The following is an 18,295-nucleotide window of genomic DNA, read 5'->3' as shown; positions in this document are numbered from 1 at the left end:
GGCAGGGCCTGGAGCTCCACTGTGACCCGAGATGACTGTGACCCGAGACGGTTGCCTCCTTCCCCTCTGCCAGCTCTGCGGCCCCGCTGAGTGCCTTCACGTCAGCCTGCTGACTCCCACCCGCCCTGTCACCCTGTCCTTCCGTGCCTCTGCTTCAGCTCCTTCCCATACTGGCAGCCCCTCTCCCCGCCCCTCTTCCCTCCTGGGCCTCACTCACATCCACGATGAGGAAGTCCAGCCAGCACCAGGCGTTGGTGAAGTACTTCTTAAAGCCGTAGGCCACCCACTTGAGCAGCATCTCCAGCACGAAGACGTAGGTGAACATCTTGTCGGCATATTCGAGCAGAACCTTGATAGTCTTCCGCTCCTCCAGGTAGATGTCCTCGAAGGCCTACAGATCAGGCCAGACAAGGGGGACATGACGTCCCAACCACTGCCCATCCCACGCCTCACGAGACTTCATCTCTGACAGCAGGTGCTGCCCAGGAGGGCGGGAGCAGAGGTGAAGCCTATGGTGGAGGGGCCCCTCTGAGGTCACACTGGACTAGAACAGCACGCTCTCCTGGCTCATGAAACGATCTCATGTGGTATGTGGACAACAAAGCACAGCGTGTAGTGAGAATGCTTCACGCTGAAGAGTGAGGCTTAGTTCTGAGCTCGTGTGTCTCTAACACCTTCCTAAACCTTGCTGATCCCCCATGTTAACACGGAGTGTGCGGGCGCAGCTCAGGGTCTTCTGCTGAAAACCCCATCAACCCTCTTTTTGGTGTTCTCATTCCCCTGTGTTTTTACTCTATTTGCTTGATGCAGTTACCTACTTTTCATAGGACACAAAATTGGTGTCCAATGATAACAATCATTACAAGTCTCCCTTTACAATGTGTTTATGGAAACACACAGAAACCAGGGAGAGTTGATCTAAAGCAAAATCTCCAGTAAATGCTAGTGAGGCTGTTTGTCAGTGAGAAGTTTGGAAAATGCAAGAATAGGTATCCTGGGGATCCCAAAGCTCCTGCGACCCTCAGAATCCAGGAGTCAAGTTTCTAACATGCTAGAAGGGGTCTTTCTCCACCTCCTTGTTTCTGCTTCAACCCGAATTCCTGAGCCAATGGAGGAACTCTGCCAGCTCCCGGGTGCCCTCTTATACCTCCTGTCCTGATCTGTACCCAGGCCTCTCAAGCCACCTCTCCCCGTCCACAGTGTGCTCAGAGGCTCCCCCGCTAGGCAACTGAACATGTCACCAGGGGCCTGGGGGAGTCGCCTCTGCCTGTCACTATGGGCCTCCCTGCCGGGCCCGCGTGAGCCACGGGGGCCCGGGTGGCCAGTGCCGTCAGCCCCGATGTGCACTGCCCAAGCATATATGTGGCTAATCCAGTCAGTATAGACAGCACGGCAGGATAATTTAGGTCCTAAAACGGACTCTGGGAGTTGTTCAAGACAAAAAGTAGGTGGTTTGTTGTTATTGTTTCTGATTATAAAAATGTGTGCTTCCCACAAAAAATTAAGTAATATAGAAATTATAAAAAAGAACAGAACGCACCTCTGATTTCATGACATTATAGTAACCACTGCTAACATTTAGGGGAAGACTCTTTTTGACACTCACTATTTGTGTGTGTACACATACGAGTACACAATTTTCTAAGATAGACTAAATATTTTGCTTTTAAATTTCTTTTCCACTAAACAACCTTTTGAGTGTTTATCTACTCTATAATGTGAACACATCCTATATCTAGTATTCTTTTAAAAGGCTGAATAATATTTTATTATTTGCATATACTTTTGTGTATTTAGCCAAAACTCCTATTAATGAACATTTCAGTTGTTTCCAATTTATCCCTAGTAGAAACAACCCTGCAGTGAACAATGTGTCTGATTATCTGTTCAGGATAAATTTCTAGAATTGGGGTGCCAGGTCAAAGGTGTACTTTGGGTACAGACTGGGAACAGGATTTCTGGCAGGGGACACGGACTCCCTCCGTAGTGCATGAAGTTGACTCTTTCCTCATCGCTCCCCTGACTGTGGTGGGGTTTCTCCCTTGTCACTTTTCCCAGTCTAAGGAATGAAAGTTGTGTTTTGTTAGATTTTAATGTATTTTATTACTAGTAATGCTGACATCATTTCCTCGGATATTTGCAGTGTTCCTTTTGAGAGCTGCCTGGGCATCTTTTTTGTCTATTTTTTTTTTTTTTACTTGAGTATCTGGTTTATTCAGAGTTGTTAACTCCTTGTTCTATACACTTCATCCTAGTTCTGTGCCTTTAAATCTTTTTTACTTTATCCATTGACAGATGAATGGATAAAGAAGATGTGTATGTACATACAACGGAGTATTACTCAGCCATCAGAAAGAATGAAATCTTGCCATTTGCAATGGCGTGGATGGAGCTAGAGAGTATTACACTAACTGAAATAAGTCGGTCAGAGAAAGACAAATACCAAATGATTTCACTCATTTGTGGAATTTAAGAAACAAAACAGATGAACATGGGGGAGAAAAGGAGAGGCAAACCAGGGAACAGACTCTTAACTATAGAGAACTAACTGAGGATCGATGGAGGGAGGTGGGTGGGGGATGGGCTAAATGGGTGATGGGTATGAAGGAGGGCACTTGTGATGAGCACTGGGTGTTGTATGTAAGTGACGAATCACTAAACTCTACTTCTGAACCTAATATTACATTGTATGTTAACTAACTGGAATTTAAATAAAAACTTGAAAAAGAAAACAAAATAAATAAATTCAACCTATAAAAAAATCTTGTTTACTTTGTTTACCATACTGAAGTTCCACACTTTATTTTCATTTATTATTAAATCATTTAATATAATTATATCATTTATTATCATTTTCACCTAGTAAAACCTGCAGTGTCATGTTAAGAAAGCCCTTACCTAGTTTAAGGCAAGGGGGAAAAAATGACGCTTCTTTTCTTTTATTTTTTCTTTTGAACTTTCTGGCTTCGTTATTTTATATTACAATTTTAAAAATCCAATATATTTTGGTAAAGAGCAAATATCCATTTTAATATTTTTTTCAGAGTAGCTTGTCACTGTTACAACACTTTATTAAAGAATCCACTTCAAATCCATAGATTAGAAGTCAACTTTATCATCTAAACTACATTTTTATACTTTATTAAATCTACTGGACCTCTCTGTGTGATTTTACTGCTCTCTATTCCTGAATTACTATCATATGAATTCTCCTGGCTATTTTTAGTAATTTTCAAGATAAAATTTAGCAATGTTTTGTCAAATTCCCTTTAAAAATGTTGCAAATTTATTGTAATTGCATTGAATTTATTAACTGCATTAGGATCTCATAGGAGTCTTCCCACCCAAGACTAGAGTACATTTATAGTATATTTATTGGTCTTCTTTCACAGTGCTTAGCAAAGTTTTAGCATTTTTTGCATGTACCTCTTACACATCTCATGTCATATTTATTCCCAGTTACTTTGTGCTTACAGTGTCTGGCAAATAAGGACTATTCCAGAAATGTTACTTATGACTAAACGCTTTCTGTTGTATAAAACAACCATAACAACAATTCTTCGGGTATTTATTTTATAACTGGCCACATAATATTTTTAATAGGTTTTAAAATTTTTCAAGCAATCATTATCTACAAGTAATGTTACATTTATATTTATTTTTATTATTTTAACTGATTTTATACTTGACTCTATTAACTTCAATTCTTCTATTTTCCAATTTTTACTTTGTAAGTTTCTCTTTCTTGGTTAATTAAACTGGTTAGTATTTTAAGATCATTATTCAATAATGGAACAACAGCTAAAAAGGAGTTAAATCATCCTTTTCTTACTCCTGACTTTCACAAAAATGTTTCAAGTGTTTTACTACTAATGATGATAAAGGAAGTTAATCTGAGAATACATTTTTCACTAAATTAAGGAAATATATTTTATTTATATTCTTGCTAGAGTTTTAAAAATCAGGCATTCATTGAGATAACTGTATGTTTTTTCATCTCTGTCCTATTCGTATACATAGATTTCCTAGTATGGCACCATTCTGCCATTTTAGAATATATATTAAATGCTTATTTAATTTTTAAAATATATCATTGGTTCTTATTTGCATGGATTTAGGATTCTTGCAACACTATTCATAAGTATGGAGTACAAAAACGAACTTATGGTTTTATTATTGGTATACTTGAGATTTTAAAAATCAGCATTATTTAGCTTGCATGAAAATGATGTGTAGATTTTCTGTGTTTCTTCATACACTAGAATATTTTAAACAGGACTGGAATTATTTTCTTCCTTAGGAATGCAAAAGAACCCATCCTTGGAGATGTGACAGATCAGATTAGCTACTGGTTTATCTATTTTATTGTTTTAATTTTTCAAGGAATCAGCTTTGGAATTTCATATCAGTTTTATTACTTATTTCTAATTGATTAATTTGTTTTAAAAATTTTACTCATTATTTCCTTATTGTCCTTAAGATTATTTTGTTGCTACATTTGTAATTTCTTGAGTTTAATTAGTTCACCTTCTTTCTATTTAATAATAGAAGTGTTTATGAATTTTCCTCTTACTATTTTTTTTTTTTTAAAGTAGTCTTCATGTCCAGTGTGGAACCCAACACGGGGCTTGAATTCACGACCCTGAGATCAAGACTTGAGTTGAGATCAAGAGTGGGATGTTTAACTGACTGAGCCACCCAGATGCCCCTATGTATTTTCCTCTTATAACAGCTTTGGCTGCATCCTACAAGCAGTACTCTCAATATTATTATTTTTTAGTTTTTTATCCCCCCAGCTAGTTTTTTTTTTCTCTACCTCTAATTTTCTTTTCTTATTTTTCTAGATCTCAAGTGGACAGAATTGGTTGAATTATAATCTTTGACTTACAACACACTGTCATCGTTGGTCCATAAGTAGCCTTTTTATTTATTTGCTTACTTACTAATATAATGAGCACCCATTAACCTACCACCAAACTATTTTCCGTTTGAGCCACAGTTTAAGAATGACTTTTACACTTCTAAGGATTATTTCTGTTGTTGTTTTTTAATCTTTCTATTTTTGCTATATCTAGCAGTTTCCTTATCTGTAAAATAGGCTTACTAACAGTACTTATTTCTTAGGGTTATTATGAGAATCAAATGAATTAATCTTTGTAAAATACTTATAATAGGGTCTGGCACATAGTGGGTGCTTATTTAAATGTTCTTGTTTTTATTATTAGGCTAGATCAAATTTGTGAACTATATATATATATTTTAGATCTCCCATAGTCTTGTTCTTTCTATGTGATTTGTCAGGAACTAATAGAAGTGTGGTAAAATCTCCCTGTACTGTTGCGTTGCTGCTGCTGCTTTTTTTTCCTAATAGTTTTTGTTTGATATAAGTGCTATGCAATCCCAAGCAAAAATATATTCATAATAGTTTTATTTTTAAGAATTTATTTATTTGAGAGAGAGAGGGTGTGAGAGCACAGAGGAAGGGTGAGAAGGAGAAATAGACTCCCCGCTGAGCAGAGAGCCAAAAGTGGGACTCGATCCCAGGACCTGGGATCATGACCTGAGCCGAAGGCAGACGCTTAACCGACTGAGCTACCCAGGCACCCCAATAGTTTTATTTTTATTATAGCTTGGACCCGCTTTATCTCATGCTTCTTACTTTGAATTCAACCTTGTTTAATATTAACAAACAAAAACACTCTGATTTTTGTTGTGATTGTTTGCATTTGCCTATCTTATTACTTTACTTCTAATATTTCTGAGTGACACTGTTTTGGTTTGTCCTTTAAGAGCACCTAGGTGAAGTTTTGTTTTTTGTTTTTTGTTTTAAATCCATTCAGAGTCCTTTCCTTTTAAAAGATGAATTTTATCCAGTTACCATTATTATTAAAACATATTTGCTTTTGCCTCTGCCACATTATTTTCTGTTTCCTGGTTTAATGTTTCCTTGTTCCTTCCTTTTTCTCCTATCTTCTGCTGTAAGAGCTCTGTTTTCTTTAAAAGAAAATTCCCTTCAACAATTTGGAAGGGATATATAGTTTGCTTTCTGTTAAACAAGTTTATAACTTTAAATAACACACTCAGACTTCTTTTTCTCAATATATCATCAACGTGTTTTTTTTTTTTTTTAAACCGTGCTTGGCTGTCTACCCTGATTAGATTCCCCATTTGCTTGCCAAAACTCCTCCTCACTTATGCCAGGCTGAGTTTTTCCTCCACAGCCCAGACTACATGGCTCTGGCTGCCCTTGTTTGTGGCTGTTTAAAAACAAAACTCGTTAACATATTGTCAAATCATCCTTCTCTGAAGCCTACAGAGATTTGGCTTTAGCTGCCAATGGTAAAACAGCATGTGGCCTCTAAGTCATGGCTCCAGGCCCACTCTGGAACAGGGGAGGGCAGTACAGAATAGGATGGGAGGCCCAGAGACTTAGGGGTGACAGCCACAGTGCCTCCCCATGGCCTGACCCCAGGAGACGGCACAGAGTGGAGGCACATAGCCTTGGGTCAAAGTGCCCTTCTCTCTTGCTCTGGAGTTCAAAGTATTCCCTGTTAGTTGCTCAAACATGGGGTTCTCACCTCCCCAATGGTATCAACTGCTTGCCTGGTATCAAGTGATTATCTCCTCTGCCTTCTTGACCACCCATCTCCCTGTTCACCAGCATCTTCTAGAACCCTCTCCAGGGCTGTCCCATCTCCTCCTGAAAGGACTCTGAGAGATCAGAATAGGGTGCTTGTGAGCCCCATGGGGCATTCCTGAAGGGCGTCCCTGATCTCCTGGTCTCAGCCAACCTCCTTGTCTCCCACAGTCCAGCTTCACCTGCTCTCTCCAGGGAGTCTTCCTGATTGTTGCAGTTCCCCTGACCTTGAAGGCATTTACTCCACTCTTACTCAAAATTCCCTCTTGAGCTGATCTCTATCTCAAACCTACTGACTCTGGTTCCCCCACCTAGATTTTGAGCCACTGAAGCCGGGGCTGGGGCCTCCTCCTCCTGTTGCTCCCCATGACTCACAGGACTAGATACAAGGAGAGCTGAGAAGAGATCTATTGAACAAGTGGAAGGTCAAGACAAAGGACTCTGGGATCTGACTGCCTGGGTTCAAGTGCCACACTGGCCGCTTGCGAGTGGCGGGACCTTCAGCAGGTTACATAATGGTTCTACAAAGGGCTGTTGCTGGGATCAAATGTGACAACATGTGAACTACGTAGCCCGGCCTCTAGCCCCAGAGCAGCCAGAGTGAGTGGCGCTACCAGGAGAGTCTCAGGCAGCATTGTTAGCTGCACTGAAAGGGCCTAACGGAGCGAGGTGCAACTGGGTGTGTCACCAGAGCTTTGGGGGGATGGTGGCTGGTGGGCTGCAACCTATGCCAGCTGGACACTGTGAAATGGGGCAAATCACTCCCCCTTTGGTGGGACACGGGGGTCTGGACCGAGGACCTCTGTGAGCCCATCTTGCTCTGATTTCCACACATGCGGCGGTGGTGTGAGTTTGTGAGCTGACTCCTGTTCTGGGGGCCGAGGGAAGCACATCTGCAGCAGAGGCTCTGCCCCAGTTTCTGGCCTCGCTCTCAGCTGGAGACTTCCTTTCCCTGCCCTCCCCGCTCCTCCACCCCTCTGCCCAACCCTGCATCCCCAGGAGGCTACCAGGGCTCCACTGCTGAGCAGGATCATGAAGATGATGAACGTCTCGAACCAGCTGTGCTCCACGATGCGGTAGCACGTCTTGCGCAGTCGCCACCAGACCTTCCCGGGGCCCTGCGTGGTGTCCACAGTGCAGCAGGGACAGCGCCGGACACAACCTGTGGGGGAGGGGGGAGGGGGGGGTCAGGCCCAGCCCAGCGCCTGCAAATGCCCACATCTGATGGTGAAAGGTTGGATGGTGGAAGGGGTGACCAAGAGAAAGAGGTTATGATATGGAGTCATGAACAGTGTGACACTGTGGGCAGGTGTGATGGGACAGCAGGGAGCACCATGGTGCTATCCTCAGGGGCCCACGCTCAGCAGGAACTCCATGGAAAGGCCGGATGGACTAGGCATCCAGTGAGTGGGTAAAGGGCCTGGCAGATCTGAGCAGGGGGAAGGCTGGGGCTAGGCTGGGCTCCAGTGTCCCCTCTGCTCATCTGGGAAATTCTTCCCCTGGGGAAATATTCCAGAACTCCTGGGGTACTCTGTCTCTCGGTCTTTTCCATGTTTGTAGTTTTTGAACCGTGGGAAGGGCAAAGCTCTCACTGAGAGCCCTAAATGACATGCCACGTGAGGGCAAACTCTGATTTTATCCCAGCTTCCTTCCGAATATTCACCACCAATTCGTAAAAGCTACAGATGCCGATGACCACCACGGGCACACGTCACACCCGTGGGTATTTACAGAAGGCCAACTATAGGGCAGGCACCGTGCCAGGGGCACAGGTGAAGAGGATGGAGCCCCTGCTGCTGGGGGGCACACACGTGTGCCATCTCCCTACCAACACAGAGTCACGGGTCTTCCGTGTGGCTGACCCCCAGCTGCCCAGCCCAGCACTCCATGGGCAGGCGTGTCGTCAGGTCCTGGGTAGAAGGAGGGGCCCCCAGGGTCATGAGGAATGGGGAAGGAGGGCAAGCATCGGGGTCAGGGTGGGGAACAACATGGCCCTGGGCCCCACGGAGCTGCTGGTTCTCCTGTCCCTCTGGGTGGAGAGAACCTCAGGTAAAGGGCCACTCGGCGCAGTACCTTCAGTGAAGCAGTCCTCTGGGTCCTTGACATCCTCGCCCAGGTCAGGGATCTGCTCCAGGAGGTCAGCCGTGTTGGTCATGTCTGCTGTGCTCCCCTCTGAGTAGCTGTCCTCGTGAGTCTGTGGGCAGGGGTGTGTGTGTGTGGGGGGGTGAGGGCCACGTGGAAGCCTCCAGCCTCGAGCCCTGCATCTGGGGCAGCCAGGGGCTCCCTGAGGGGAGGTGCCCAGACTACTTTCCACTGCATAACCTGGAAATGTGAGCCCAGGGTGGGTGGGTGGGAACCTGTCCCGGGCTGAACTGAGGCTGGACCTCAGGGGCTCCTGAGTCTGCGGTTTGGTCTGCCGGAGTCTAGGGTCGGGGGCAAGGGGAAGGGAAAGCACTGGGGATGGGGAATGCATCCAGCTGGAAACAGACAGACACGGGCAGCAACACGGACACACACTCAGACAAGGACACACGGTGGCAGCTTGGCGCACGCGGACAAAACAGGCGTGCCACACCCAGAACAGAGTCAGAACCAGGACCACAGGCACAGACGGGTGGAGGTCAGATGAGCAGAGCACAGCCCAGCCTCCCAGCCGATGCTTCTCACTCAGTTCATGAGTGCTGGGGTGATGGGCAGAGTCTGGAGTTAAAGCAAGAAGGTACTGGAAACTGCCCTGCCTGGCCATGCAGGGCTCGGCCACCCCGACCTTGCTTAATCTGATTACAGCCAGGTGTGTGCGTGCGGTGGTGTGACTGTGTCGGTCATGTGTGGGTGCGGGCGTCGGGGGGCGCAGAAGTGGTCACTGCTGGTGCTCGGCCCAGTTCCCTCTGGCAGGCCCACTGCACTGTGAACGCTGGCTGCTGAGCTGGCCCCTTCTCCAGAGCCCTGTCTGGAGCCAGGGAGCGGCCGGGGCTGGTAATGGCTTGGGGGTTCCAACCACGCCGGGGTGGCTGACACCCAGTGTTGCACTGACGTGGGCAGACACAAGGCCAACCCCTCCCCTGGCGGGCGGGGGACGATGCCATGTACAGCGCATGCTCCAGGGCTCCCCACTAGACCGGGCTGAGGCCTGAACCCAGAACCTGGCCTTTCGAAGCTTCTTCGTTGGCCTCATCCTGCTTCTTGCTCTTCCCTATCAGCTTACTCCCTCAGTAAATCCTCTGCACAGGAAGCCCATCTCAGGCTCTGCTCCTAGGAGCCCGCTCTACAGACAGGCATAGCAGGGGCAGGGCCTTCTGAGAAGGAAGGGAAGCCTTCAGTGGCCTCGGATCCTGTCTATGCCGCCAGCTAAGCGGGCACGCCCGGGTCACTCAGCGTCAGGCTCCACTTGGAGATGAGCTGGTTTGAGTCCCTGGGCCTGCCTCTGCTCCTGAAGCTGTCTTCTTTTCCTTTCCTTCCATGACTCACTCTGCTGCTTTCTCAAAGTCCTCTTTAGTTTTGGTGTTTGTGACGGGGAAGGGCTGGACGCTGGTGGAAAGTCGAGATGGCTCCTGGGTGCAGGGTGGAGCCTTGGCCCTTCTGGGGTCCCCGTGGCTTTGAGGGCTCATCCTTCTGCCCCCAGCTTCACTGGGCAGCTGGGCTGGGAAAGGCACAAGCCAGAGAAGATCTCCGTGCTACTTTGCTTTTCAGATACTGGACCTGCATAAAGTCCCCGGGGCATTGCGTGGGAGGCAAGTTCTCAGGATCTGGTTGCAGGTGAGATGAGGAGTCCTTCTCAGGAAAACCCAGCCCACCTCTCTCTCCCTTTGACAGAGTGAGTGAACTGATTTGAGGAGAGGAAGAAGTGTCATCATTCCAGTATGAGAGCCGTGACTTTGTGCCCCTCCTGCGTCTTCCTGTTCCCACACGCCTCTGTGTGTCAGACCCTCCGGGGGGAGAAGTATGACCTGCACCATCAGGATGAAGATTCCCGCAGGCGCTCGTATTCCAGAGCTGATGATGATCGCAAAGCCTCCCATGAGCCCCTCCCACGAAAGGGACCAGGCAAAAGGTGCAACGTTCTGTTGGAGCAAGTCACAACTGCTGGACCGAGGGCCGGGGTCAGGCTGCACTGTCTCTGAACACCTGCCTCTACCTTCCACGGTGCTTGGCGTGAGTGGGGGTGGGTGTGCAGGGTGGGGGGACGTAGTCAGCAGCGCCGCAGTCCTTTAGCTCAGGGGCTGTAGACTCAAATGCTTACAGGGGTGGAGTGCCCGCAGGTAGTGGAACGAAGTTAGGCAAGTGGGGTCTGTGGCAAACCAGAGAGCTCCAGCCGGTGTCAAGGAGGCGCTTACCACTTGTCTCCGGTGGGGTGGTTCTTCTTCCAATGTTTTGTTTTGTTTTGTTTTCATTTTTTCCCACTTTTTTCTGCATTTCAGAAATGCAGATTTTTTGTTTTTGTTTTTGGTTTTTACATAAAAGCTACCAGGTTTTAAATGTTGGTGGCGAATTCAAATTAAAACCCTTCTGTGGCCAGAACAAAACTCTACAGTAGGCCTCCCATTTGCGGCCTCTGCCTTAGTCCCGGAGAGAAGCAGCTGGTGGCCAGTGCATCAAGAACTTGTTCTCAGGGCCCCCCTGCCCCGCCCCGAAGTCCCCTGGGATGGGGTAATTCACAGGACAAACATTTGCCCAAGAGGACCAAAGCACGGGAACTGAGTGAGGAGGGGGGGACACATGGAGGGCTAGGGTTAGTCTTGCCTCAGGGGCCTGGGCTGGCCGCTTCCAGAATTTCCTAGAAGCTCTGGGCCCCATGCCACCCCTCCCCTGTCAGGACAGGGCCCCCGTGCCCCCCTCTGCCAACAGGTCTTCCACGCTGCCCGTGAACGTGGCTATGGCTCCCACCAGCAAATGCGGGCGTGTGCCAGGACCTCTCACAGCCTGGCTCCAGTCCAAGTGCAGCGCCCCGCCGGCTTCAGGGACAAAGGTGTGTGTTACCTCACTGCACCCTGGGGCCGGGGGCTCCGCTTTCCGCTGCCGCCGCCAGTCTGCCTGAGCCACACTGGCCTCAGAGGAGGCGGTCTCTGACACCTGGCTCCAGGCCCTGGGCTCTGGGAGGGCCTCTGGGCTGCCGGAAACAGGCTGCGATTCCTGCTGAAGAGACCCCCAGCCCATGAGCTCCCTGGCCGAGTGTTCCCAGGGCCCTGCCTAAGCAACTGGAACACTGCCTCCTCCCCTCTTCATGGGGCCTCAGGTTACCGAAGCTCTCTTCCTCGAGGGCCTGGAGGGGGCCACTGGGAGGCTCCTGGTCAGCCTGGCCTAAATCTCCCCCTCTTTCCGCTCCCTGGAAAGGTGCAGCTGGGCTGCAACGCCCAGTTCCCAAATGCTGGCAATTCCACTTAGGAGGGACATATGGACTTCCCCCATGAGTTCCCATAGCACCCCGTGTGTATGTCCCCCTCCGCACACATACACACACGCATACACACACACACACACTGGCCCCAGGGAGCCAGAGTCAGCAGGCTCAAGAGAAGGAGAGGAGCAGGAAAAGGAGCATCCTGGAGATAACTGGTAGCCGCGGTCCTGGCGACGCCAACACAGCGCTCCCCTGACTTACACCGTCCCTGTCCCACAGCCTGACCGAAGGGGTGGAAGCCGGCCTCTGGGACCACTGGGAGGCAGAACGATGTGGAAGCAAGCATGGAGCCTCAGATTCAATTCCCCACGTGGGGAGCAGTGGCTCTTCACAGCCGACCCACCCAGTGCAGGCCCAAAGCAAACAGCCAGGATGGGCCCAACCAGACAGAGAACCACTCACTGTTTGACCTAAAGACCTAAGGAGAAGCCATTTGTGCCTGGCTCAGGCCACAGGAAAACTGAGGGGGTGGGGGGCACTGTCTCTTTTGTCCAGACTCTGGTCCTAAGTGTTAAAAATAACAGGTTGGGAGATAAGATAGTGCTGTCTCTGACACCTGCCATCTTAGGGATGCTTATTTTTAAATCTCAGAGTTAGCCCTGGGCCGGGGAGGAGGGGAAAGGGCAGTCAGGAGGTCAGGAGACTGCTCTCCTCCCTCACCAAGACATTCCACCTTCTTAGTCCTGGAGGGGGACAATGGTGGGGGGGTGGTCGGCGGGAGTGCTGGCTCTGTCGTAGGTTCGCGAGGCACTCCTAGCAAGTCTGTCTCTTGCCATGCCTCAGTTCCCCTTTCTGTACAATTAGCTGCTCATAGCTAGCATCAGACGAATGACGGACAATAGCCCCTTCCAAGGTCCCCTCTGGGCTGGGTTGGGAAGAGAGGGCTGACAGCTGGCCTCAGCACCCCCTTGGGCTGCCTCTTGGGGGTGGCCTGTCATCTACCACCACCCTACTCCTGCTGGGGCAGTCTGGCAGGGGCAGCCGCTCTCTGAGCAAGGCTGGGAGCCCTGGCGAGCATGGCCCTGGGCCCTGTACAAGTAGGTCTTGCATATATGTGGGGGGGGCACTCACCTGCTTACTGGACTCTTCCTCTGTGCCCAGGCTGTTCTCCTCATCCTCCTCTTGGTCATCTGTATCTGACTCAGCCACGGCAATGGGCACACACACATGCTCTGTATCCCCGGGGGTGCCCTGGCCTGGCCGCTTGTCTTCCTCAAACCGTGTCTCCTTGCGGGCCAGAGGCGCCTTCTCTGACTCCGGGGGCAGTGGGGGGCTGGAGGTGGCAACGCAGCTGGGCAGTTGGCCACGGGCGGTGAGGGCTGCGGGCTTCTGGGGCCGCCGCTGTAGGAGCCCACAGCAGAAGTCCCAGGTAGTCCGCTTGAGGAAGCGCAGGCCGCGCTGGATGCGTGCCAGGGCCAGCTGGAGGTTGTTCATCTCCCCATCATCGTCAGGGGCTGTGAGGTTGTCTGCGCTGAAGGAGCTGAGCAGCAGAGCCAGGAAGAGGTTCAGGACCTGTGGAGGCATTGGATCAGGCTCATCGAGGCAGGCACCATACTAGGGGCAGTGAGCCTCGGGTTCATTATGGGGAAACTGAGGCCCGGGGACCTGACCTTAAGGATTGCTGATGGCCTAAGCCCTCATCCTCACCCCCCCGTTCTCTTGAATATAGTGAATTTGGCTATAAGATGGAAGATTATTCTTGTCCCTTTTCCCAAGGGCTCAGATACAGTCTGGGTTGGGGCATTCACCCCCAGATTTCTTGGGTCTTGGCCCGGGGTCTATGGGAAAACCATGGGTTCATCCAGTGATGAAGCCTGCAGATGGGATCTTGCCTTCGAAGTAACGGGGTTAGGATGAGCACAGGGCTGCTCCCTGGGAAGTCAGATCCAATCTGGGATCACCAGGGACAAGACAGAATCCCACCCAGAAGCAATCCAGAGCTCTTGAGGGCTTTCCAGGGAAGGAGCCGCTACGTCTGCTGGTGAAGGATGGGGTAGTGATGGGCCTCTGAGCTGGCTCAGCACTTGTAAATCTAGGGCTCCTGCTGTGGAGCACCTTCTACCTGTGTCCCCAGGTCTGACTCTGCTTTCCAGGTAAGGGACGTGGGGGACGGAGCAGAGAAGGGGCAAGGGCAGTCCTCGGGCATCTGGGACTAACTGCAGGGTCAGGACATGGAGAGGTGACTATCTAGGCAGTGGGGGGTGCTGGGATGGGCTCTGGGTAATGGGCCAGACAACTGGGGAGGGGGAGGAGGGACCTGGGGTTGGAGCTGCCGGGATTCGGGGGAGGGGCTCAGGTTGCAGGGTGCCAGAAGGACAGAACTTATTTATCAGGGGCTAGGGACCCGAGACTCCTTAAGTGAGGTGTGCAAAATCCATCTCTCTTTGCATGGTTCTGGACTACTGCTTGTTGTCAAACCATCCTGCAAGTGCAAAGCTTTAGCTTTTGTTAAAAAAGAGACCTTTGGCAGAGTGACAAGAGGGTGGCCTTGGGTCCACTTCCCAGCCTCGGGGAGGGTAAATGAAAATGACGGTGGGCTTGTTCCCACCCATGGGTCAGACGGGCTCCAGAGCATCACCAGGCTGACAGGCCAGATACACCGCCTCCCCACCTTGGGCTTGGTGCCTCCTCCTCCCAGCCAGCCCCAGAAGGGAGTTGCCTTGAATGGGAGGTGTGTGATGGTGGGTGTGCGGTTCTCACTGGAAACCCACTCTGGGCCCCTCTCCTCACAAGCTCCTAGGACACACCTCATGCCTGCCAGAGAGCTAGGGACGAGAATTCTGAAGAAAGCAGTGGTAAGGTTGGAACAAAGGCAGTCAGAAACATGCCCTTGGTTTAAGAAGCAAACACGTTCAGGAGGACAGAATGGCAAGGTGAAGAAGCAGGGCCTGGCATTCCATATGGGGAGATGATCACTTTTGACACCTGGCAGCCATTTTAATGTCATCCCTGGGGGGTGGGGCGCATGATGTGATTCAGGGCTGCTGTCTACACTGACCTCTGGCCTGGCCTCTGGCCTCGGCCACACTGGCCCGGGCTTGGCCTGCCTCTGCTCTCAGTTGCCCATCCTGGATCCTCTGCCCCCACCAATGCCTCATCTCCAGGTATCTGGGGCCCAGGCTGGGGGGCAGGGCAGGGGGGGTGCCTGGGCAGCCCTGTCCACCCCCATAAGAACACCAGGTCCTCCCTCGTTGCCTGCTGCCGAGGTTTGACTTCTTCCAGTGCTTTCCCCATCAATCCTGCTGCCGTTCCCCAGCCCCTGCCTGATCATGACTTCCCATTTCAGTGGCAATCTTGTTTCCACCCACGCCCGGCAGCGGCCCAATTCTTGAGGCGACCGGGGAGGGGGCTGCGTGGGCTGCGGTAGCTTCCCTCCTCCAGCAGCTTCTAATCGTCTCATCCTGAGGCAGATCCGCTAGGAAATCGCGGGGCTGTGTGCATGAGGGCAGCGGGCCTGGCTCTGGGCTGAGAGCCTGGCGTACTTGCATCCTCCTTAGAATACATAGTCCGGTGGCCCCTGGAACTGGCCCAGGGCTGAATGAGGCTCCAGCCCGAGGGGCAGCTGGTTGGAGGAATGGAAGGGGGTGCAGCCCAATGGAAGGGGGTGCAGCCAAGGAATGGAAGGGGGTGCAGCCCATTGGCACTGAGCACAATGCCCTGCCACCTCTCTGGGCCCCACCAGTGGGGCTGGAGGGAGCCTGACCCCAACTTGGCCTGGGCCCACTCTTGCAAGGTTAGGGCACATTGGAGGAGAAGCAGGGAGGTTTGGGGAAGGGCTCTGTGTGCAACCTGCAGCCCACTGGACTTGAGTGACCCACAAGCCCTCTGTGGCTGATTGGGAGACTATGCTGCCTACACCGGCAAGAGTCGGATCACGCAGGTGTGATGTCTAGCATGTGTGGGCCACTTGTGCGCCCAGGCAGGTAGCTCCATGTCCCCAGTGGACACTGACTTCTTCCTGAACCACTCACTTGCCTCAACCTGGCCTCTTCCCAAAGCTTCTTCTCTGGCATTGGGATTTTTTATCTCTCTCAACTGTCAAATTCCCCACATGGTAAAGCTACAAGGCAAGATGCACCTGTTCTAGGACACACAGGTGGTCATGGGAGCAAGGCCTGGGTCCCTCATGACAGGGTAGCAGGGACTCCCACCATAGCTACCCAGGATGACATATAAGCTCCCGTGGACCCTGCCTTACCTGGACCACCACCTGCTGTACCTGTGCTTTGCTCCCTTTGTTCCTTCCCACTCTAGAGTCACCAAGCAGGTCTGCTCCAAACCCTCCCCTAGGAAGCCTTCCTTGATTTCCCCTGCCGGAGGGGATCAGCACCCAAGGGCTCCCCCTTAATGCTTCTGATCATTCTGACCAGCTTGAGAGTTATTCCAGGCCTGTTTGAACCCTCCACCTCCCCACTCTCTAGTCGGTGAGCCATGTCAGGGCCATGTTCACCTCTGTATGCCCAGCAGCACCTGCCACAATATTTTGCATGCAACAGGAGCGCAGCTGAATTGAAAAACCACGTGATAAATCATTGACAGTAAATGACTAATAAAATAGTTGGTAGATGAGTAAATAAATAAGTTAATGGATATAAAATGAGAATATAATGAATAAACAGGTACCTAGGTGGGTGATTGAATGAATGAGCAAATGAGGAGTGATGGGAATGGATGGATGGGTCAGTGAGTGAGTAAGTAGAGAGCTGGATGGATAAATGGGTAGATGGAGAGGACTGGTGAATGAGTGAATGGATTGTGGGTTGACAGATGGATGTGGGGGTGGATTAGTGAGTGGAGGGGTAGATAAGAGAGCAAAAATATGGATGATAGATGAATGGATAGATGGATGGGTAGATGAGTGAATGGATGGGTGGACAGATGGATGGGCGAATGGATGGATGAACAGGTAGGCTGTGTGTGTGTGTTTATGAATGAAGAAGGTTGACAGATGGGTGGTTGATGGACAGATAAATGGATAGGTGAATGAATGGGTGGATGGGTATGAGAATGAATAAGTGGGGGTTGATGGATGGATGGCTGGGTGAGTGAGTGAATAGATAGGAGGACTGGTAACTGAGTAGACAGACTGATGGATGGGTGAGCTGGTGGGTGGGTGACTGATAAATAGATCGATGGCTGGATAGGGAGATGTATGGATGAGTAGAGAGATGGAAGAATAAGTGGGTAAGTGAATAGATGGGATGGTGGTAAGTGCACAGATGGATGAGTAAATGGGTGCATAGGTGGGTGGATGAATGAATGGATGAGTAGATAGATGGAAGGATGGGTAATGAATAGGTGGATGGATGGGTAAATGGATGGATGATGAGAGATTGATGGATAAATGGGTAGTTTGATAGATGGCTGAGTAATGATGGAATGGATGGAAGGAAGTGAATGGACAGAGGGATGACTGGGTGGGTGAATGTGTGTGTGGTGTATATGGGCCCACTGGCCAACTTACCACAAGGTTGCCAATGACCATAACAAGCAAGAAGACAAGCAGGCATAGTGACTGCCCAGACACCTCCATGCAGTCCCACATGGTCTCGATCCACTCCCCACAGAGGATTCGGAAGATGATGAGAAAGGCATGGAAGAAGTCCATCATGTGCCAGCGGGGCAGCAGGCCTGAGTCACTGATGCGGTGCCTCTGCTCTGAGTAGTTCTTGCCAAAGAGCTGCATGCCCACCACAGCGAAGATGAACACGATGATGGCCAGCACCAGTGTCAGGTTCCCCAGCGCCCCCACTGAGTTTCCGATGATCTTGATAAGGGTGTTCAGGGTGGGCCATGATTTGGCCAGCTTAAAGACCCGCAGCTGGGGAGGGAGGTGTCCTTGTGAGCAGCTCTGGTTCCCGCCGCCCACGGACACCCTCACCCCTGATAGCTCCTGCCTGAAAACCCAGGGGGCCCATGGACACCTGTTTTTCCAAGAGCACACACTGCTGTTTCTCTCTATAGCCTGAGGGCAGCTTCACTGGGCTCGGCTCTGGGAGTCAGGTCAACATCTCCAGCTTCATCTCCCCAACTTATCCTTGCTCTTCATCCCCACACCAGCTTCCTACCCGTCTCAGGCTCACTTCTAGGAACTTCCCAGTAGACTTCTCCAGCATGGAATGTCCTTCCTCTTCCAGACTCATCTTCATCAGGGCAAACCATCTTTGATTTGCCCAATTGCCTCCAACCTTCTCTCTTCTCAGTTATCACAGAGAAGGGGGGCAGGGGCTTAGCATGTATTGAGTACCTGCTGTGCCAGG

The 18,295-nt window shown here is 50.3% G+C and overlaps 1 protein-coding gene across 1 annotated transcript in view; it reads right to left on the bottom strand.

The window, feature by feature from the left end:
• Positions 1-18,295, bottom strand: part of SCN5A (sodium voltage-gated channel alpha subunit 5) — a 94,044-nt gene that overhangs the window by 15,565 nt on the left and 60,184 nt on the right. The window contains exons 16-21 of the mRNA XM_064590004.1: positions 17,500-17,856; positions 13,107-13,547; positions 11,615-11,770; positions 8,711-8,831; positions 7,645-7,799; positions 218-391 (exon numbers count right to left, since the gene is read on the bottom strand). Coding sequence (XP_064446074.1) covers positions 218-391; positions 7,645-7,799; positions 8,711-8,831; positions 11,615-11,770; positions 13,107-13,547; positions 17,500-17,856 — 1,404 coding nt within the window. The remainder of the gene's footprint in view (positions 1-217; positions 392-7,644; positions 7,800-8,710; positions 8,832-11,614; positions 11,771-13,106; positions 13,548-17,499; positions 17,857-18,295) is intronic.

This window comes from Mirounga angustirostris, unplaced genomic scaffold (assembly GCF_029215605.1).
Source record: "Mirounga angustirostris isolate CCGP_5_RB_7025 unplaced genomic scaffold, mMirAng1.0.hap1 SCAF_1, whole genome shotgun sequence".
NCBI lineage: Eukaryota > Metazoa > Chordata > Mammalia > Carnivora > Phocidae > Mirounga > Mirounga angustirostris.
Note: the sequence above shows the minus strand (reverse complement) of the source record. Positions and strands in the feature narration are given on the sequence as shown.